We start from the raw sequence: 23,193 nt of genomic DNA on the forward strand, positions 1-23,193 counted from the left end.
GTGGGAACTCACTGGTCAACTCCCTGTGGATTGCCGGTGAATCAGCAAGGGCCCAGACCCAGGCCTTTTCCCTGGTGGGGAACTACCTGTGGTAGTGGGCCTAACAAGTCCTAAACTTTCTGCTGACAGTCTGAGTTCCTCATAAGCGGCACATGATTTTCCCGTACACTTTGGGGCTTTTACTGAATCATTGTCTTTTCCAGTTGTATCCGACTCCCCTGCTAGGGAAAAGTTTCCAGCTAGGGCAATGCCATTTTCTGGTGAAGTGACTCAGGTAAGGACACAGAGCTTTAGAAAGGGGAACAAGCATGGGAAGAAGGATATGCCATACACCAAGTCCCATGGAGCACTGGCTGTGCAAATGTCTCCTCCTTGAAGGACTGTGTCAAGCAGCAAGAATGGAACAGCTTCCGGCACCCAGTCATCTCAACTAATCTCACTTTAATCACTCTCAGTAGGTCCTTGATAGAAGATCAGTACAATCAAGGTTGCTATTATGATTATATATTTATTGAGCACCAAAAGAATATCAGAGCACTAGACTCATAGTGTAAGAGCAGAAATGAACACTAGCCTGTCATATGACAATCTCAAAAACAATCTGGCCTTGGAAAAAGTGATTCTGGACATAACTGGTCCCCTGAGCTGGCAGAGTTGAGCTTCCCTCTGGTCTTATGGTGACAAGAGGCCAAAGTTAATTGGTGTCTTAGTGCTATGGGAAGTTCCCCCTGGTGCTTGGAGAGAAGCAGCAGAAGCCCCAGGCAAGGATATGAGGAAGGTTCAGGGCTCAACCCAGAAGCAGGCTTGCTTGTGTGCACATGGCAACTTCTTAGGCAAAGCCAATCACACTTAGGGATCCCAATGTTGGCAGATAATACATGTTGGGCTATCCGGGAAGAGAAGGGGACCATGCAGAAAGCAGGAGCTAAAAGGAAATTATGTCAGCAAACTAGTAGGGCAGTTTTAGCAGACACTCTTGTCCTCGATGGTCAGGAGCTCATGATCCAGGGAAACTATGTTCACCAGCGGAGGGTAGTCACCATTTATCTGGGCCATGATATGGTACTCCTGGTCCAGGCTGGGTTCATTAGAGTAGTCATTTCCTGAAGTCCGGGTAGCTGGCTCTTCACTGCAACAGCCATTTTTGAAGATGGTCACCCTCATGGTTTCACCAGAGTTGCTGGTCTCCCTGGCATGTACCCTGTGGCCCAAAAGCCCATCACCCATAAGAAGGGACTTGAGGCTGGAACCCTGGTTTCTAACCCTTCTGCCCCAATCCTTGTCAACTGACCCTCAGGCTGTAACCCAGAGATTCTGAGAACAGAGGGCTGGTGGACCTGAATTATCCTGTGTTTTTGGTGGGCTAAAACAGAACATCAGGAGGTGTTCTGAAGAGGAAAAAAATCTGACCCTGAAGACCTTTGGGCTTAGGATTGTGTCTGTGCCAAACACTATTTCCTCCATGCCAGTAATCAACAGAATTGAGGGCAGGGAAAGAGTTAGAAGATAGAAGAGGAGAGACTATCTTACCTGGCCACTTCATAGATGTGCTCTAGAAAAGAAAGGGAAATCAGGTCAGAGGTTTCCATGGGGAGTGGACAAGAGCCAAGCATAGAACTTCATTATCAGTCAAAAGGTGAAGGAAGAGGAGACATAGAGGGAGATCTCAATAAATTCAACTTTCCAGAAACCAGGAGGTAATGGGAAGGTGAGTTGAAACACAGGAATGTAGATTTCTCAGGGAAAGGAAGAGGAAGCACAGTTGGTAACTGTCCTCTTTGGCATACTCTGATTCAGGCCATTGGGCTAGAGCAGTTGCTTAGTGTGATGGGGAGAGGGATACTGGAACCGAATCCACTTCCCACCCAGAAATCTTGCTGTAGATCCAAAGGGAGGCCTTTTGGGAAACTTGGCAGCCAGGCCAGAGCCTAGACAGAAGGGCCTGAATTAGTCTGATGTCAGGAACCATGGCCTAAGTCATTGCTAAATGCACTAATCCCCACCCTGAGCCCAGGAAAGGTCCTGAAATAGGTCACCATTACCCCCTAGGAGAAACATCTATATTCCGTGCAGGTTTAAAAGCTCTATAGCCTGGTACAAAAATGAATGTCTCCTGGTACTGTCCTCTAGGTGCTTATAATCTTTTAGGGATTCAACTGGGAATGAATGCATTACATTACAACAAATTAAAAGTGGCATGCTGCAGCAGGCCTTCTCTCTTGTGATAAAGCCTTGTATTCCCTTGTTTTACCTCCTCCATTGGCCTGATAGCTTCCCATACTTCAAGGGTTGTGTCTATTACATTTTTATATGCCCAGCACCTGGCACATGTTAGGCACCAAGTAACTACATGTTGAATCAAATTGATGCCCCAATATTGTCTCCCTTATGGAGACGTAAAAATCAGGAATTTTGGGAAGGCAATCCAGGAAGGGAAAAAACATAAAGGTGTGGAGTGTACAGCCTATTTACCTGTATAGCCTACTTGACTTCAGTGACCGGAATGAATCTTGGTGTAAGGGAGTGGTGGGAATAGAAAAGATAAGCTAGAGGCACATTGTAGATGGCCTTTAATGAAATGCTACATTTTTACTTCTATTCCCTGGGCTATGAGGAGACCTGGAAGGTTTTTGGGAGAGAAACAGTCTAATATGGTTAAAGTTTTTAACCAGTCTCATTGAAACTATGATGAATGTTTTACTTTTAGTACTCCAGGGATTTGTGGCCACTTGAGATATCTCCACTTCCAAGTTTAATCTCATGGGTCATAGCCGTGTCAACTGGTAAAGACCAAAACTGATACTTAAGATACAGAAAAAGGAGATACTCAAGGCTCCCTTCTCTTCTTTGATTGGAGAAGCCCATGTGGAAACCAGGCTATTTGGGATTTGGAGCTGCTACAGTGGAATAAACACACTAATGGTAGGTAAAACAGCTAGTGCAGCTGGTTTTAGGTGTAGCTAGATTTTACTTAGAAATTAACATCTAAATTCTCTTTTTCCTTCTTTGTTGGCTCACAGTTGTAAAACTTCCCTGACAAATGTACCTTAATCATGCCATTCCCTTGCTTTAAAAAAATGTACTCTTTTATTTCCTTTGCAAGGCCTAGAGAAGAAAGTCCAAATTCCTTAACCTATCATTTGAAACCTTCTATATCAGGAATTAACTTTCCTTTTTCGCTCTATTTTATCATTGCTCAGCTACATACATTTTCTTCATTGATAACCCCACTAACAGTTATATTTTAAGTCTTTACACCTTTACTCATATAGTTCTTCTTTTCTGGAATAATACTCCTTTCCAAGTTGTTTACATTCTCCAAGGCCTGGTCGTAGTTCCGCCTTCCTTTGAAAGTCCTTTCTAATTATTCTAGCCCTGTCTCTCTTCCCCTCTATATCCCTCTAGTATCTATTGTATTGAACTCCAGGCTTTGACTCTTTAGCCTTTATTGTTATGTATCATTATTGATAAACTCCATGCTTCTGTACTAAATCCCCTAAAGAAATTGTAAGCAAGTGGAGGCCAAAAATTGTAATTTCTCTTTCTTTTGTTTCTTCATTAGAAAACTTATTACAGAGATAGCTGTACTAATCTAGGCACCAAGGATTTGTAAATTATTTTTCATAAGTTGTGCTGTTATTGTTGGCTTGCATGTCTGACTTTTTTTTTTATCTGACTTTATTTACATCTACCCTCACTTCTAAACTTGGCTGGGAACTCTTTGAGGTGCCTAACACAGTGCCAAGTACAGAGTTCATGCTCAACTATACTACCAAAATGAATGAATGGCCAAGAGTCACCCAGTCATACTCATCACTCACCTTGCTTGGACGTCTTCTGGTAGAGCATGATATAAGCCATGAAGGCCACCATACAGCACAGAAAGATGATGAGAGTTATGGTAAAGATGGGCAGGCCCTTTCCTAGAAGGCAAAATAAGACCAAGTGGTATCTGGTTAAAAATTTGTCCAGAAACAGAGATCCAAATGATCAGCCCAGACTAGTCCACACCTCTTTATTTTCCATTTTCCATCTTCTACTAAATTTCTTAGCTAGTCAGAAGACAAACAAAATCCCAGGCACATAACAAAGACTTTAGAGAGTCTAGAGACCCCATGTATAAACAATTTCTTCCAAACCCACTGGTTGATGGCTTGATGGGCCTGAGCATATGACTAGTTTTCTATGCTTTCCATGGGGCCAAAACAAGAGGTTTTTACTTTCTCTTAAAGAGGATAAAGTGGTACTCTTACTTACCAGCTTCACAAAAATGCTACCTTATTGAGATTCTTATTAATTACTTCTAACCACAAAATTCTTTCCTTCACACTCTCTGGGCAAGTACTCAGGTTTCTTTTCCCTCAAAACATATTTCCACTGAATCCCCTGGGTTACCTATTCCAATCATGTTTACAAGCTAAAGGAAACAACTAGATTGGGTTTCCAGTCCTGGATCTGTTATTTATTTGCTATATTGTTGTGATGGGCAGAATATTGGTCCTCCAAAGATGTTCACATCCAAATCCCCAGAGCTGGCATGTTAGTTTACATTGTAAGGAGGGGCTAAAGTTGCAGATTGACTTAAGGTTGCTAATTAGCTGCCATGAAGATGAAAATATTATCTTGAATTATCTGGGTGGATTCAATGTAATCACAAGGGTTTTGTAAAAGTGAAAGAGGAAAAGAGAAGAGGAAGTAAGAGTCAGAGAGATTTAAGTATGCAACATTGTTGTTTTTGAAAATGGTGTGAGGGGACCAAGAGTCAAGGAATGTGAGCAACCTTTAGAAGATGGACGGGGAAAAGAAACTGATTCTCCCCCTAAGTCTCCAGAAAGAACACAGCACTGCTGAGGCTTTGATTTTAGCCAACTGTATCAAACTTCTGATCTCCATAATTGTAAGATAATGTGTTTGTGTTATTTTAAGGTACTAAGTTTGGGGTAATTTTTATAGCAGTCATAGAAAAATAAATACAGTGACTTCAGTCGAATTTTTGACTAGGCCTTAATTTCCCCATAATTTCAATGAAAAGATTGGATGATGTCTAATGTACTGTAGCTACAATATTATGAATCTAGGGGGCAAGATCAAAGGATAAAGAAGAATAGGTAAAGGAATCCTAGTGTCCTTAGAATTTGCTGCTGAAACTGACTTTGTTTTTACAAGACACCAAAATATTCTGTCTTAGAAATCTGATATTTGTTGTCCTCACAGCTCTGGTTGGAGCTGAGAGTCCCAAGCTACAAACTGATGCATGTAAAAGGAAGATTTCCGCTGGGAGTGAGTTAAGTAGTGAAAAACTTGATAGAGGATTTAAGGCACAGACCCAACATCTGAGAATATGTATTCTTCCCAGGGTTATTGTCTCATTTCCCTAAACCAACTCCCCAAGAGATATCTTCTAATCTCCCTTTTCCCATTGGATGTTGCCCTGGGAGAGGCATGGAGTTATGAAAGCTTTCAAGCGAAAAGTGGCAATGCAAAGATGGCACAACAAACAGGTTTGGGCTATGTCTAGAGATATACAAGAAGCTCTACAACCAGGAGCGGAGAAGTACAGGAGTATTAAGAAGTCCATCAATTATAGGCACCCAGAGGATGAGATCAGGAGTAATAGTCATCAAACTATTTAGCACCAATAAATCAAAACAGATGCTTACTATAGAACTAGTCTATAGAGGTCCCCTGCAATTCAAAGCATCAACAATTTTGTTGAAGATGGACAGAGCAAAGAAACTGATTCTATCCCAAAGTCTCCAGAGTTCTGAGAAATAGAGCAGGGCAGCCCAGATGATAATGGGGAGCTCAGCACTAAGGGTTGCATCAAATTATCAATGAGTATAAAATTATTTTATTATTTTAACAATCAGTTAAGTCATACTAGTGCATAAGAGCTTACTACCAGCTCCAGGTGAAACATGAAAGAGCTTCTCATTGGAATTTGGATCTCTGAGACCATGACTTAAGGATTGTTGAAACTTTGGGGGACTCAAAAGTCAGTTGCAAGCTGCTTGGTGAACCATGGTGAAGAGTTCCAGTAATGAGGCCTTGCCATTACCCTTACCTGGCTCAATGTCCATCTCTAAGAGAGCTGATTGAGATCATGGACCCATTTCTGTTCTTGCTTAAAATGTTTGTGAAGTATGGCAACAACGAACCAGCTAAGAGCATATCTACCACTTTCTTTAACCAGGCTCTGACTTTGCTCATCCCTGCATATCTATCTCTCCCTCTCCATCCCACCTACCCTCCTCATCTCCAGGGTCTTTGACCATTGTCTGGACCAAAGCAGTGGTTGCAGAGTTCAATGCCATAAAACAATGTATATTATGAAAAGTGTCAGTTGCAAAGTTTAGAGCCAAAAAAAAAAAAAAAAAGAAGGATAGGAGTTGTGACACTGCTCTTACCTTGTCCAGCATTGGTCTCCCCAAGGTAGTGATTCACTTCAGTGGTCCAGGCCCAGGATGAGTTCACTGTGGGTGTTGCTATGACAACAGGGTATTAGAATCAGAGGGCCTTCTTCCAGCCCTGAGCTGGGATGTGGAGAGCAACTGCAAAGTTGGGGATCCTTCTCTGGACATCTGTACTGAGCTTCCCAGAATTCCTGGCCATATCATTGACCACTAGTACAATGAGGTGAAGTACCCTAGTTTATTACTGTTGGTAATGAGAAGAAGGCTCAAAGAGGAGAGGCAACTTATTCAAAGTCCCACAGCAAGTGAGATTAAGAGCAGAATAGAAGTCTTCAGTTTTCTCTTTTCCCATGGGAATATTTTAACTTCTTTTTGCTTAAGAACTTTTCACAAAGAAGTGTATATATATTCACAGTCCACTTCTTTATAATCCTTAAATCCTTGCTATCTTTCTTTTATTTCCATTAAATTATTACCGTGTTCTCACTGAGGAACCCAGTAACTTCTTATTTGCCCATCTTTTGGCATAGGGCCTTTTCCCTTGGCTTCCATGACACCATTTCAGACCTCTATCAGTGCAAAAGTACCCTAGTAAAACTTACTTTTCAAAGGGAACTGCAAGGTTGTAGGTGCCTCAGTCTTGTTTTTGTGTAGCTTTGAAGAGTCTGCAAAGAAAAAGGAGTTCAGTCAAGGTTCCTGACACCCTTGAGTGAACAGTTGAATGATCTAGAAATATTGGGAAGTGAAGGCCAGTAAGGTATATACTTGGATCTGTCTCAGCACTTCTCTCATGATGGTGGAAAGTTGTGTGTTACCCGTTTACACTTAAAATCATTCTATGGAAGCATTATTAACCCAGGGTTCATAGACACACAAGAAATGTATATCTAGAGTCCATAGTGTCTTTCAACTTGGATGGCAAAAACATATTTTGTTTTTACTAACTTTCAACTAATCTTTTGCAGTTCATTCTTTGTGAAATATCACAAAGAAGGTGGCTTTGTGTGATACCAGTGGAAATGGTAATGACCTCTGAATATTCACCTATTCACAAAAACAATAAAACAACAGGCAAATTTTTTATAATCAACTTCTTTTTAAGAATTTGAAAAATTAGCCAACAGTTTGCATAAACCCAGGGAGAATTTATGGAAGAAAAACAACCCAGTCTTTCTTTAAAAAAATATTTATTGTTGAAAGTATTACAAATGTCCCCATTTTTCCCCATTGATACCCTACCTCTTGTCCCTCTCACTCCAGACCTTCACCACACTATTGTCTGTGTCCATGGGTTATGCATATATGTATATAAGTTCTTAGGTTAATATCTCCCCACGCACCTACCCATCCCTGACTGCCCTTTGAGATTTGTTACATGCTTCTATGTCTCTGGATCTATTTTGTTCATTGATTTATTTTGTTCATTAGATTCCACAAGTGAGTAAGATCATGTGATACTTTTCTTTCTCTGACTAGCTTACTTCACTTAGCACAGTACTCTCCAGTTCCCACCATGCTGTCTCATAAGGGAAGGGATTCTACATTTTTACAGTTTCATAGGATTCCATGGTGTAAATATCCAAGAAGATGCTTGATATGATTTCAGTCTTCTTGAACATGCAGAGACTTGTTTTGTGCCCTAACATGTGGTTTATCTTTGAGAATGTCCCATGTGCACTTGAGAAGAATGTATAATCTGCAGCTTTGGGGTGGAATGACAATTAAATGTATCTCAACTAGTGTGTCATTTTGGGTCACTGTTTCCTTGTTGATTTTTTGCCTGGAAGACCTATCCAGTGAAGTCAGTGGGGTGTTAAGGTCCCCTACTATGACTGTATTGCTGTTGATATCTCCTTTAAAGTTGTCCAGAAGCTTTTGTGGTGTTTTTGTTTTCAGCCTTTGTGAGTCTTTTGTTCTGAGGTGGGTCTCTTGTAGACAGCATATGTTTGGGTCTTGTTTTCTTATCCATTTAGCTATCTTATGTCCTTTTATTGGAATGTTTAATCTATTTATACTTAAGGTTATTATTGATAGGTACTTATTTATTGCAATTTTAATTCTTTATGCCTATGTTTCTCATTCCCTCTAGTTCAACTTCCTGTTACAGCAGTTCCTTTAACATTTCTTACAATGCTTTTTTGATGTTGATAAGCGCCTTTAGCCTTTTTTTTTTTTTTTTTGGTCTGGGAGGCTTTCTGTTTCATCATCTATTTTGAATGATAGCCTTGCTGGATAGAATAGTCTTGGTTTCAGATCTATGTTTTGCATTACCTTTAATACTTCATGCCATTCCCTTCTGGCCTGTAGAGTTTCTGATGAGAAATCAGCTGACAGCCTTATGGAAGCTCCTTTGTAGGTAACAGATTGCATTTCTCTAGCTGACTTTAAGATTCCTTGTGTTGAATTTTTGGCATTTTAATTATGATGTGTCTGGGTGTGGGCCTTTTTGGGTTGTTTGTGCTTGGGACTCTGTGCCTCCTGAACTTGTGTGACTTTTTCCTTGACCAGTTAAGGAAGTTTTCTGCCATTATCTCTTCAAACAGGTTCTCTAACCCTTGCTTACTTTCTACATCATCTGGCTTTCCTATGATGTGAATATTGTTACATTTCATGTTCTCCCAAAACTCCTTTAAACTGTCCTCCTGCTTTTTGTTTGTTGTTGTTTTTTTTGTTTTTGTTCTCTGATTGAGTGATTTTTCTACCCTGTCTTCTAATTTGCTGATCTGATACTCAGCTTCCTGTAATATGCTGTTTATTCCTTCCAATGTCTTTTTTTCATTCTTCCAATGTCTTTTTTTATCATTCTTAATTTCTTTCTTAGTTTGCATTTTCTTCTCATGCTGTTGAACATCCTTACAATCATCATTCTGAACTATATATCTGTTAGATTGCTTATCTCCATCTCATTTAGCTCTTCTTCTGGAGAATTTTCTTGTTCTTTCACTTGGGGCTTTTTTTTTTTTTTGGTCTCCCCATTTTGACTGCCTGTTTGGATTTGTTTCTATGTATTAGGTAGATTTGCTAGAACTCTCAGTCTTTTAGATGGTCTCTGTTGCAGGCCAATATCAGATGCTGTTTGTGACTGGCCTTGAATGCCCTGTTTGAAGCTTTCTACACTCCACAGTTTGTGTTTCCTTCTGCTGGGGCTTGGTGTGTTTGGACAGGGCTAAGGTTTGCTTTTCTAAGCCCTGGGTCCAGAAGCAAATAAGGCTACCTGAGTCTTGTTAAGAACTTGCATGTTTCATTGTATTTTAACTTACCCTATCCTCATTTCCTCTCAACTATCCAGTACTAGCCTTGAAATTAAACCCAATCCTAGGTGCTGGAGTAAGCAGAACAAATTTAAATCCAAAACAACTGTTATTATTTGACTTGTGCTGCAATTTCCTGAAAGACCTGATTCAAAAGGCTTTACTTTATTGGTAATTCAGTGTTAAAATTTTCCCTAGGGAGGTGAAAAATTTGTCCCATAGCTGCTTAAGCAAAGAAGAATAGTTCACAGAAACAAGAACCTAACCAAAAAACTAAAAGGAAAAACTGAGGAATGAGATGTTCATATGGACTTTGAAAAGCTCTGACTCTTTTCTAGGAATATAGAAATGTACACACATGCATAGAGTTGTGTACATACCCAGGAAAGACATAAGAAGGTCATACATTTTTACCTCTGGCTAGCCTTGAGGATATAAAATGCAGGAAATGAAGGCTATGGGACAGTTGTAAACTTCCTAGGTGAGTATTTAAGACATTTTAACAAGCAACAGAGCCCTTAAGTGAAGACTTGGAGATTTATTAGTTTTAGATATTTAAGGAAATATCTATTCAATAATTAGCTGAGGGATTCCAAGATGATCATGGATTGAGTGGAAGCTACACTGGCACAGTTCCAGGACCAAACTGGAAACACAACTAAAATATAGAAAATCAACTGAATAATCAACTGTAACTGAAGACTAGCTGGAGAGCACCCTCATAACCAAGGAGGAAAAGTGGAGACTGCATAGAGAATGGTAGGAAGTGCAGAGGTGAGAAAAGGCTGGCTGGGAGCCCACAGGCAGCAGCAGAAGGTCTGGAGGGATATCCAAGTTGTGGGGGGATCTCCACTGAGAACTTTGTGGCCTAAACCTCAAGCTGGGCTTCCCAGCTCACAGGGCCCAAACTGAGAAAGGTTCTCACACAACATCTGGCTGTGAAAAGCAGCAGGGTTTCTGTCAGGGAGAGATGACTAGAAATGCAGACACGCTCTTAAAGAGCCAATGCACAAAGTTTTGTGTGCAGCCACTCACCTTGGGCTCTGGCAGAGGGAGGGCAGTTGGATTAGATCTGCATGAAGAGTGTCTGAATTTCTGGCTCCGAAGAATAGAGATCAGAGAGCAGCCATCTGGATTCCTGTGTTGTATTCCTCCATATGGCAGATATCTTTCTTAGGCAGACATTTACCGTCCAAACAGTTTTTGCCTGAGGGTGAAACAATTGGCCTGCCCTCCTGGGAAACCTCTTCCCCTACCCTGTAAAGTTTCTACAGCCTTAGGATCATTAAAAAACTTACTAACAGCTTCTGGGTGCTTTGATACTTCTGATTTTCTCTGGACCCAGGGCTTGGAAAAGCAAACTTTGGTGCACATTTGGTACCATCTAAATATACCCAGCCCCAGCAGAAGAAACAACAAGCTGTGGAGTGTGGCAGAAAGCTTCAAACAAGGTATTCAAATGATCTGAAACCAAGACTATTCTATCCAGCCAAGCTATCATTCAGAATAGATGGTGAAATAAAGAGCTTCTCAGATAAAAAATGGCTAAAAGAGCTTATCACCATCAAACTAGCATTGCAAGAAATGTTAAAGTGACTGCTGTAATGAGAAGTTGAAACAAAAAGAAAGAGAAACAGGTAGTTATCTATTACCATTTTATTTCTTTATGCCTATCAATAATAACCTTAAATATACATAGATTAAACATTCCACTCAAAGGACATAGGATAGCTGAATGGATAAGAAAACAAGACCCAAATAGATGCCATCTACAAGAGACCCCCCAAAAAACTTCTAGGGGACTTTAAAGGAGAGATCAACAGCAATACGGTCATAGTAGGGGACTTTAACACTCCAGTGACTTTACAGGATTGATCTTTAAGAAAAAAAGTCAACAAGGAAACAGTGATTCTAAGTGACACCCTAGACCAGATGGATTAAAGTAACATTTACAGAACATTTCACCCCAAAGCTGCAGAATATTCATTCTCTCAACTGCACGTGGGACATTCTCAAAGATAGATCACATATTAGGACACAAAACAAGTATCTACAAGTTCAAAAAGATTGAAATCATATCAAGCAGCTTCTCAGACATTTACACCATAGAAGCCTATGTAGCTATAAAATGAAAGATTCTTTATCCTTTGAGAGAGCAGGGTGGGACATGGAGAGTATTATGGTAAGCAAAATAAGCTAGTCAGAGAAAGACAAGTATCATATGATCTTACTCGCTTGTGGAATCTAATGAACAAAATTAATTGATGAACAAAATAGATCCAGAGACATAGAAGCATGGAACAGACTGGTGAATCTCAGAGGGAAGTCAGGGGTGTGTCAGTGTGTGGGGAAATATTAACTTAAGAACTTATATACATATACGCATAACCCATGGACACAGACAACAGTGTGGTGAAGGCCTGAGGGGAGGGTGGCAAATTAATAAAAATCATGAAAGAAACAAACAGCAACTTTTACAACAAGCAGTGTCAACAACATGCCCTGGTAATAGAAAGAAATCAGATTTACAGAGTCACCACATTATATTATTTAGAAAGTCCAGTTTTCAACAAAATATGAGATATGTAATGAAACTAGAAAGTATAAACAGGTAAGAAAAAAATGAATAGAAACTGTCCCTGAGGAAACACAGATATTGGATGTACTAGGAAAATATATTAAAAATTATTTTAAATGTGTTAAAAGAAATAAAGGGAACAATGTCTAGAGAACCGAAAGAATAAGAACAATTCAAACAACTAAGACAATGAGAAAAATTCAAACCAAATAGAGAATATCAATAAAGGGACAGAAATTATAAAACAGGAGACACCTAGAAATACTGGAGTTGAAAAGCACAATAATGGAAAGGAAAAACAATTACTAGTAGGGAGAAAAATATACTAGAGCAAATTTTAACAGGCAGAAGAAAGAATCAATAAACTTGAAGATATGACAATTGAAATGAGTCACTTCAGAGAATGAAAAAAAATGAATGAAGAGAAATGAACAAAATAAACTGATGAACAAAAGAGGTCCAGAAGCATGGATACATGGAACAAACTGACACATCTCAGAGGTGAGGGGGGTGGGGGATGAGAAAAGGCAAATCAAAGAATTTATATACATATATGCATAGGCTATGAACACAGAAAATTGTGTAGTGAACGCCTGGGGTGGAGCAGGGGCTGTGTGGAGGTAAGGGAGGGAAATGAGGGACATCTGTAATACTGTCAACAATAAAAATATATATTAATTAAAAGTAAAATGAGCAACACTTCAGAGATCTGTGGAACATCAAGTATACCAAAATTCAGTAATGAGAGTTCTAGAAATAGAAGATAAAAACGGAAAGACATAATATTTTTTAAAATATCAAAGAAATCAAAATTTTATAAAAACATTTAATTTGCAAATAAAAAAGCTCAATGTACTTTAGGTAGGAACAAAAATCCACACTTAGACACATAGTAAAAAGTCAAAGCCAAGGAGAAAATATGAAAGCAGAATAAGAGAAGCAAGTCATTATGTAAAAGAATTCTCAATAAAATTAATTGCTCATTTCAAATTGGAAATAATGGAAGACATGAGGCAGTGGGATAACATATTCAAAGTACTGAAACAAACAAAAAACTATCAATCAAGAATTTTACATTTAGCAAAATTACCCTTTAAAACCAAAGAAGAAATTAAGGCATACTAAGATAAACAATAACTGGGAGAGTTTATTGCCACTAGATCTGACTTATGAAAAATTTTAAAGGAAATTATTAAGGCTGAAATGAAAGGACACTAGATAGTTATTTTATTTTATTTTTATTTATTTATTTTTTAAGTATATCTTTATTGATTTCAGAGAGAGGAAAGGAGAAGGAGAGGGAGAGAGAGAAACATCAATGATGAGAGTCACTGATCGAGCCCACAACCCCGCCGGGCATGTGCCCTGACCGGGAATCAAACCCCGATCGCCTGGATCCTTGGTCGACACTCAAGTGCTGAGCCACCCCCGGCCGGGCACTAAATAGTTATTTTAATCAATGTGAAAAAATAAAGCACCAGTAAAGATAACTGAATAAGTATAAAGAAATTATAAATGTATTTTTGTTTGTAACACCTTTTTTCTATCTGTTTTAAAGCACAACTACATGAAGAAATGATTACAAATCCATGTTGATGTAATTATAATGTATAAAAATGTAATTTGTTACAATAATAGCATAAAAAGAGGAAGAATAAAGCTATATATAAACAAAAATTTATATGTGATTGAAATTAAATTGGTATAATACAAATCAGACCAAAGTAAGTTAAGAATTAGTGGTAGTCCTAGGGTAACCACCAAGACAATAACTAAAAATATATGGTAGGAGAAACAAAAAAGAAATTACAAAGTACACTAGAAAATATCTATTTAACACCAAAGACAGCATTAAAGAAAAAATACAGGAATAATAAAGACAAGATATAAAAAATAACTAATTTCAAACATAAATCTTATCAGGAATTACATTAAATGTAGACAGATTAAATGTTTAAATTTAAAAGTAAAGATTGGAAAAATAAATGAGAGAACATAATCCAATTACATTCCATGTATATTTAGGATTTAAAAACACAAATGGTTTGAAAATAAAGAATGGGAGATTAAAGATGGTGGCAGACTGAATGGAAGCTACACTGACACTCTCCCCAGATCAAACGGGAGTTACAACTAAAATATAGAAAAAACATCCTGAATAATCAACTGCAACTGAAGATGAGCTGGAGAGCACCCTTATAACCAAGGAGGAAAAGTGGAGACTAGTACGAAGTGAGGAGGCATGAGAGGGCTGGCTGGGCTCCCACATGCAGCAGCTGAAGGTCCAGAGGGACATTTCATCTGTGGGGTTTCCCATTGAGGATTCAGTGGCCTAAATCCCAGGCTGGGCTTCCCAGCTAAGAGCACTAGAACTGAGAAAGATGCCCACATAACATCTGGCTGTGAAAAGCAGCCGGGTTCCTGTCTTCCAAGGAGAGATGGCTGGAAATGCAAGGACCCTCTTAAAGAGCCACACACAAAGTTTCAGGTGCAGCCACTCACCTTTGGATCCAGCAAAAGGAGGGCAGAGTGGACTGGAGCTGTATGAGGAGAATCTAGAGTGGTGGGCTCTGGGGATAGAGCTCAGACAGCACCCCTCTGGATTCCTGTGCCAATTCATTCCCCCATACTGCAAAGGACATCTTTCTTGGGCAGACATTTTGCTGCTTTTGTCTGGTGATGAGGAAGCAATTGCCCCATCCTGCTGTAAAACCTTTCCCCCTACCCAGAGGAGTTTCTACAGCCTGAGGCTCATTAAGAGAATCAGATTAATCAGTCTGCAGGCAGAGGTAGACTTCAGAGTGCCTTGAGTCTTTGCCTGATATGCTTTGGGATTTGGGCCTTCGAAAAGCAGGCTTTGGTATGCATGTTGGTCCTCTCCAAGTGCACCCAGCCCCAACACAAGGGACCTCAAGCCATGGGTTGTTGATAGCTCAAAACGGGGTACTAAAGGCCAATCACAAACTGCATCTGACATTGGCCAGCACTAGAGACTCTCCAAAAAGACAGAGTCCTAGAAGATATACCTAATACATAGAAACAAACACAAATAGGCAGCCAAATGGGGAAACCAAAAAACAAGCCCAAAATGAAAGAAAAAGGGATGTCTCCAGAAAAAGGATTAAATGAAATGGAGATAAGTGATCTATCAGATATAGAGTTCAGAATACTGATTGTAAGGATGCTCAATAGCATGGGAAAAGATATAAAAACTATGAAGGAAATTAAGAATGACATAGCAGAAATAAAGAATACATTGGAAGGAATGATCAGCAGGTTACGGGAAGCTGAGGATCGGATCAGTGTATTAGAAGCAGGGTAGAAAAAAAACACTCAATCAGAGACCCAAAAAGAAAAAACAATTATAAAACAGGATAGTCTAAGGGAGCTGTGGGACCACATGAAACATAACAATATTCAAATCATAGAAGTCCCAGAGGAGGTCGAAGGTAAGCAAGGGTTAGAGAACTTGTTTGAAAAAATAATGGCAGGAAACTTCCCATACCTGGTGAAAGAAAAAGTCACACAAGTTCAGGAGGCACAGAGAATCCCAAGCAAGAATACAAAGAGGCCCATGCTCAGACACATTATAATTAAAATGTCAAGAATTTACAACAAAGAGAGAATCTTAAAGGCAGCTAGGTAAAAGCAATCTCTTACCTACAAAGGAGCTCCCATAAGGCTGTCAGCTAACTTCTCATCAGAAACTCTACAGGTCAGAGGGGAATGGCATGAAGCACTCAAGGTAATGCAAAACAGGATCTGAAAACAAGACTATTCTATCCAGCAAGACTATTCATGATAGATGGTGAAATAAAGAGCTTCCCAGACAAAAAAAGGCTAAAGGAGTTTATCACCACCAAACCAGCATTGCAGGAAATGTTAAAGGAACTGCTGTAATTAGAAGTAGAAATTGAAACAGGTAGAAACATAGACATAAAGAATTAAAATGGCATTAGATAAGTAGCTATCAATGATAACCTTAAACTTAAATGGATTAAATGCTCCAATAAAAAGATATAAGGTAGCTGAATGGATAAGAAAACATGACCCAAATATATACTGTCTACAAGAGACCTACCTCAGAACAAAAGACTCACACAGGGTTAGAGTGAAGGGATGGAAAAAATTTTCCATGCAAAGGAAAATGAAAAAAAAGCTAGGGTAGCTTTACTCATATCAGACAAAATAGACTTCAAAATGAAGACCATAATGAGAGACAAGAAAGGTTATTACATAATACTAAAGGGATTAATCCAACAAGAGAATATAAGCCTGGTAAACATATATGCACCCAATATTGGAGCACCTAAATTTATAAAAAACTTCTAGAGAACTTTAAGGGAAAGAGCAACAGCAATACAGTCATAGTAGGAGACCTTAACACCCCACTGACTTCACTGGATAGGTCTTCCAGGCAAAAAATCAACAAGGAAATAGTGACCTTAAATGACACACTAGTTGAGATAGATTTAATTGTCATTCCACCCCAAAGCTGCAGATTATACATTCTTCTCAAGTGTGAAAGGGACATTCTCAAAGATAGAACAAATGTTAGGGCACAAAACAAGTCTTTGAATGTTCAAAAAGACTGAAATCATATCAAGCATCTTCTCGGACCACAATGCTCTGAATTTAGAAATCAACTAAAATGAAAACACTAAAATCATTAAAAAACATGGAGGCTAAATTGCATGTTTTTAAACAATGAATGTGTTACCAAAGAGATCAAGAAAGAAATAAAAATCTTCTGGAAACAAATGAAAATGAACACACAATTTCAAATATGGGACATGATGAAAGTAGTCCTGAGAAGTTCATAGCACAAGAAGCCTATCTCAAAAAAAAAAAAAAATTCTAATAAATTTTCTAACCATATAACTTAAAAACTTAGAAAAAGAACAAGAAAAGCCCAGAGAAAGTAGTTGGGAGGAAAAAATGAAGATCAGAGCAGAAATAAATGACATAGAGACTATAAAAACAATACAAAAGATCAATGAAACCAAGAGCTGGTTATGTGAAAAGATAAACAAGATTGATGACCCTTCAGCCAAACTCAACGAGAAACAAAGAGAGAGGACTCAAATAAAAAAAAAATCAGAAATAAGAGAGGTGAGGGCAGGTGGCAGGTGGCGAGTGGCCCACAGCCAGCTTCGCGGGCCGGGCCAAAGTACCTGTAGGCTTAGGCCCAGAACGCTATGGGTGAGGCCTGGCTGCGCATTACCCTGGGCCTCTGCAGGCCTCTGTACAGCACAGTTCGGAGCAGAAGTTTGCTGCGCGGACTGAGCTGGACCACGTGTGCAGAGCACATGCACTGGGAGTCAGGTGTAATCAGCACTGGAAAAGATGCTAGCCAGAGCTGCCATATATGAAAGAATAGTTTACAAAAATTCCTCTGAGCACCACTACATGAAAGTCTGCCTAGAATTTCAAGAGCATGAGGTTGGAATGAATGCTGCACAGTTCAAGCAGCTGCTTATTTCAGCCCTGAAGGACCTGTTTGGGGAGATTGATGCTGCCTTACCTTTGGACCTGCTAACCTACAAAGAGAAGATTTTGTCAGCCATCTTGAAAATATGTAGCAGTGGTCTTGTCAAATTGTGGAGCTCTTTGACTCTGTTAGGACCCTATAAAGGCAAGAAATGTGCTTTCAGAGTGATTCAGGTTTCTCCCTTTCTCCTTGCATTAACTTATAATAGTAGGGAACCAATATTGGATTGAATATTCCTCAATTTCAGAAACATAACTGTTCTTAAGAGTACTTTTTGGAGCCAGCATAATGTTTGGAGACTGAAGCAGATTAAGAGGTCCCATTGATGGAATTTGAGGGTGCTGAAGATGTTCCCAGAAATTTCCAGCCCTTATCTTTGGTGGGGTAGGCTTCAGAGGAGAATCTGCATGAACCAGCCAGTGATAAGCAGGCAGCACTTTCAGCATATGCACATCCGAGTTGGAAACTGGGCTGAACTCAGCAGAGCCTTCACACAGAAGGATGTGGCTATCTTCTCAGAATTAACGAGATGTCAACCCTTTGCATTTAAATGAAGATTTTGCAAAACACACCAAGTTTGAAAAGACAATTGTACATGGAGTTTTGATCAATGGACTTATTTCAGCTCTCCTGGGTACTAAAATGCTAGGGCCAGGCTGTGTATTTCTTTCCCAGGAAATTAACTTTCCAGCTCCTTTATATGTTGGAGAAGTTGTTGTAGCTTCAGCAGAAGTGAAGAGGCTGAAACAGTTCATTGCTGTTACTGCTGTGTCATGCTTTGTAAGACAAAGTGAAAAGACTGTTATGGAAGGCTGTGTTAAAGTTATGGACCCAGAAGCTCCTAGTCCCTGAAATACGTGTTTAAAGATGCAAGTTCAGGGATCAGTGTTACTGTTACTGAAGAGCCTCTGAAGAAAACAGATTGCTGCTCTTCAACAAGGAATGGTCAGCAGACCAGGCAAAGGGAGGGGCAGGTAGTGAGGTGTTCACATATCCACTTTCCAATTTGGCCTTATACTTCACACACACTTAAGTCTATATATCACCTGTCTAGGTTTGTAAAACTGAAAAAATATTTGGAAAGTTATCATTTAGCTCAAAGTTCTACTTTTAGAATTTCAAACTGAGTTAAATATGCATTTGGATAACACAAACCTACCTATGCCTGTATAGAATAAATTTCTCAGTGAATTTATAGCTAGCATTGAAATCAACAATACAAGCTGGGTCATCTTTGAACACCTGTCTTTTATCAGTAAATATTCTTAGATACCGTTCTTCAGAAAAAAGAAAAAAAAAGTGAAATAACAACTGACCCAAAAGAACTATAAAGGATTGTAAGAAAATACTATGAACAACTATATGCCACCAAGCTGGACAACCTGGAATAAATGGACAAATCCTTAGAAAAATACAACCTTCCAAAACTCAATCAGAAAGAGTCAGAAAACCTGAATAGGCAGATAACTCAGGATGAAGTTGAAGTGGTAATCAAAGGGCTCTTAGCACACAAAAGTCCTGGCCTGGATGGCTTCACAGGGGAGTTTTACCGACATTCAAAGAAGAAGTAACTTCTGTCTTCCTCAAGTTATTCCAAAAAACCCAAGAGGAAGGAGTGCTTCCAAGCTCTTTTTAAGAGGCCAACATTAGCCTAATTCCAAAACCAGATAAAGACACTACAAAGAAAGAAAATTACAGGCCAATATCCCTGATGAACATAGATGCTAAAATTCTCAACAAATATTAACAAATTGGATCCAGCAATATATGAAAAAAATCATACACTGTGACCAAGTGAGATTTATTCCTGGGATGAAAGGCTGATAAAATATTCTCAAATTAATAAATGTGATACACCACATAAACAAATTGAAAGACAAAAGTCACATAATCATATCAAGAGATGCAGAAAAAGCATTCGATAAAATCCAACATTCATTTTTGATAACTCTCGGCAAAGTGGGAATAGAGGGATCATACCTCAACATAATAAAGGCCATATGCGAATAACATACAGCCAACACCATACTCAATGGGCAAAAACTAAAACCATTTCCCCTAAGAACAGGAACAAAACAGGGGTGTCCACTTTCACCACTCTTATTAAACATAATACTAGAAGCTCTAGCCACAACAATCAAACAAGAAGAAAATATAAAAGGCATCCAAATTGGAGAGGAGGAAGTAAAACTGTCATTATTTGCAGATGACATGATATTGTACATGGAAAATACTAAAGACTTCACCAAAAAACTGCTTGGTTTACTAAATGAATTCGGCAAGGTAGCAGAATACAAAATTAACAGCCAGAAATCGATGGCATTTTTACACACCAATAATGTACTCTTAGAAAGAGAAACTAAAAAACAATCTCATTTACCATTGCAAAGACAAAAAAAATTAGATAATTACTAATAAACCTAACCAAGAAGGTAAAAGACTTGTACTCAGAAAACTATAGGACATTGAAAAAAGAGATAGAGGATGGTACAGACAACTAGAAGAATATACCGTGTTCATGGATTAGAAGAATTAACATCATTAAAATGTTCATACTACCCAAAGTAATCTATAAATTCAATGCAATCCCTATTAAAACACCAACAGCATATTTCACAGATCTAGAACAAACACTTCAAAAATTTTTATGAAACCAAAAAGGACTCCGAATAGCCAAGGCAATTTTGAAAAATAACAAAGTTGGAGGAATCACAATACCTGATATCAAGTTATATTGAAAAGCCACTGTAATCAAAACAGCCTGGTATTGGCACAAGAACAGACATATAGAACAGTGGAACACAAGAGAGAACCCAGAAATCAACGCACACCATTATGGTCAATTAATATTTGACAAAGGAGGTAAGAACATACAATGAAGTAAAGATGGTCTCTTCAATAAATGGTGCTTGGAAAATTGGACAAGTGTATGCAAAAAAAAAAAAAAAAAAAAAATGAAACTAGACCACCAACATACACTATGCAGAAAAATAAACTCAAAAAGGATAAAAGTCTTAAATGTACATTGTGAAACCATAAAAATCCCAGAAGAAAACATAGGCAGCAAAATCTCAGACATCTCTCTTAGCAATATGTTTGCCAATACATCTCCAAGGGCAAGAGAAATAAAGGAGAAAATAAGCAAATGGGACATCAAAATTAAAACCTTCTGCACAGCAAAAGAAACCATCAACAAAATGAAAAGGGAGCCCACTGTATGAGAGAACATATTTGCCAATGACACATCTGATAAGAGGTTAATATCCAAAATATATAAGGAACTCATACAATTTAACAAAAGGAAGACAAACAATCCAATTAAAAAATGGGCAAAGGACCTAAATAGACACTTCTCCAAAGAGGACATACAGATGGCCAACAGATATATGAAAAAATGTTCAAAGTCAATAATCAGAGAGATGCAAATTAAAACCAAGATAAGGTATCACTTCACACTGTCAGTATGGCTACCATCAACAAATCAACAAATGATAAGTGCTGGCAAGGGTGTGGAGAAAAAGGAATCCTGGTACACTGTTAGTGGGAATGCAGACTGGTGCAGCCACTATGGAAAGCATTATGGAGTTTCCTCAAAAAATTAAAAATTGAACTGCCATTTGACCCAGTGTTCCCACTTCTAGAAATATATCCTAAGAAGCCTGAAACACCAATGAAAAAGAACTTATGCACCTCTATGTTCATAGCAGCACAATTTACAATAGCTAATATCTGGAAACAGCCCAAGTGCCCATCAGTGGATGAGTGGATAAAAAAAAGCTGTGGTACATTTAGACTATAGAATACTATGCAGCTGTAAAAAAGAAGGACCTCTTATCCTTTGGGACAACATGGAGGGAACTGGAGAGTATTATGCTAAGTGAAATAAGCCAGTCAGAGAAAGAAAAGTACTGTATGATCTCACTCATATGTAGAATGTAATAAACAAAATAAACTGATGAACAAGATAGATCCAGAGACATAGAAGCATGGAACAGACTCAGGGATTTCAGAGGAAAGGTAGAGATGGGGAGTGGGTGGGGAGAGATTAATCAAAGAACTTATATGTTTATAGGCATAACCCATGGACACAGACATTGGTATGGGGAAGGCCTGGTGGTCGGATGGTTTTGGGGTGTTGGGGATCAATGGGAAAAAAAGGGGCATCTGTAATACTAAATAAATAAATAAATAAATAAATAAATAAATAAATAAAGGCATTTAAGTGATGTTAAAAAAAAGAAGAAGAAAAAGAAGGATGGAAAAAAATATGTCTTGCGAATGGTAACCAAAATAAAAGAGCATTAGCTATACCAATATCCAACAAAATAGACTTGAGGGCAAAATTGTTACTGAAAACCAAGGTAAAGTGTCTATCTATGAAGAAGACACTACAATTATAAACATATGCTCCTAACAACAGAGCCCTCAAATACATAAAACACAAACTGACAGTTTTAGGGAGAAACAGACAATTTAATAATAATAGTTTGAAGCTTCAATATTCCACTCTCAATTTTGGATAAAATGACTAGGCAAAGATCAGCAAGAAAATTAAAGACTGGAACAACATTGTTGAACAAGTGGAACTGACAGACATATATAGAACACTCCACTCAACAACAGCAGAATACACATCAATCCTTCTCTATCATACGGAACATTATCCAGACTAGATCATGTGTTAAGCAAGAAAATAAGTTTCAGTAAATTTGAAACAGTTGAAATAATGTAAAATATGTTCTCCAACCACAATAAAATGAAATTAAAAATAAATAGCAGATATAAATTTTTAAAATTAACTATTATATGGATATTAAACAACACACTCCTGAGTAACCATTAGGTTAAATAAAAAATCATCAGGAAATTAGAAAATACTTTGTCTCATCATCTGCATGGTAGTGTGGGAGGACCTCCAGTTCCCTCCTCTTGAATTTACATGTTAGCTATAATTGAACAAAAGATTTACTGCTCAACACACAAACATATTTGAGATTTCCCTGCCTTGAGTCATCTGAAGGTGGGTGTACCTGAGCAAATTGTGGAGACAGGATGGTAAAAAGGTCAGAGACAGAAGTCATCACAGTCGGGTGCTTGTAGTGCTTGTGGTGGCCCCGACACATATGATAGAAGTGAAGGATCCAGGTGAAAACCCCACTGAGCAAACCAAAGGGGCAGAAACAGTGATCAGGCCATGGTGACTGTCTCATGTTGAGACTGGACGCAGAGTCAGATGCAGAGAGGCAGTGCAAAAAGTTCCAACATTCCACAGCTCATCAGTACCAGACAAAGCACTCTGCAGTTGCAGCAACCTGACCATCATCCTTCTGTGGCCCACCTGACAGTAAAATACACATGAAAGGACTGGAAAAAAACAAACCTTTTCTGCCCAAGTGTTCTGTTATCATTGCAATTAAACCCACTGGAGGGAAGGAAGAGATGGATGCACAAACCTTCTCC

General features: G+C 38.6%; 1 protein-coding gene and 2 pseudogenes across 5 annotated transcripts in view; 2 read left to right on the top strand and 1 right to left on the bottom strand.

Moving 5' to 3' along the window:
• Positions 1 to 492: 492 nt before the first annotated feature.
• VSIG4 (V-set and immunoglobulin domain containing 4) overlaps positions 493 to 23,193 on the bottom strand; it is a 44,634-nt gene continuing 21,933 nt past the window's right edge. For 2 of the 3 annotated variants that reach the window (XM_081124812.1, XM_081124810.1), the window contains 5 exons: positions 7,016 to 7,078; positions 6,408 to 6,485; positions 3,822 to 3,923; positions 1,531 to 1,552; positions 493 to 1,201 (listed from right to left, as the gene is read on the bottom strand). In XM_081124812.1, coding sequence (XP_080980938.1) covers positions 964 to 1,201; positions 1,531 to 1,552; positions 3,822 to 3,923; positions 6,408 to 6,485; positions 7,016 to 7,078 — 503 coding nt within the window. In that variant the 3' untranslated portion in view covers positions 493 to 963. The remainder of the gene's footprint in view (positions 1,202 to 1,530; positions 1,553 to 3,821; positions 3,924 to 6,407; positions 6,486 to 7,015; positions 7,079 to 23,193) is intronic. The other variant, XM_081124811.1, reaches the window with a different exon arrangement.
• On the top strand, positions 17,578 to 17,963 carry LOC308550701 (ribonuclease P protein subunit p14 pseudogene; annotated as a pseudogene). The gene has a single exon. The product of its transcript is annotated as a ribonuclease P protein subunit p14 pseudogene (transcript).
• LOC308550700 (hydroxyacyl-thioester dehydratase type 2, mitochondrial pseudogene) lies at positions 18,081 to 18,688 on the top strand (annotated as a pseudogene). Its single transcript has one exon. The product of its transcript is annotated as a hydroxyacyl-thioester dehydratase type 2, mitochondrial pseudogene (transcript).

Source organism: Miniopterus schreibersii, assembly GCF_964146895.1.
Source record: "Miniopterus schreibersii genome assembly, chromosome: X".
NCBI lineage: Eukaryota > Metazoa > Chordata > Mammalia > Chiroptera > Miniopteridae > Miniopterus > Miniopterus schreibersii.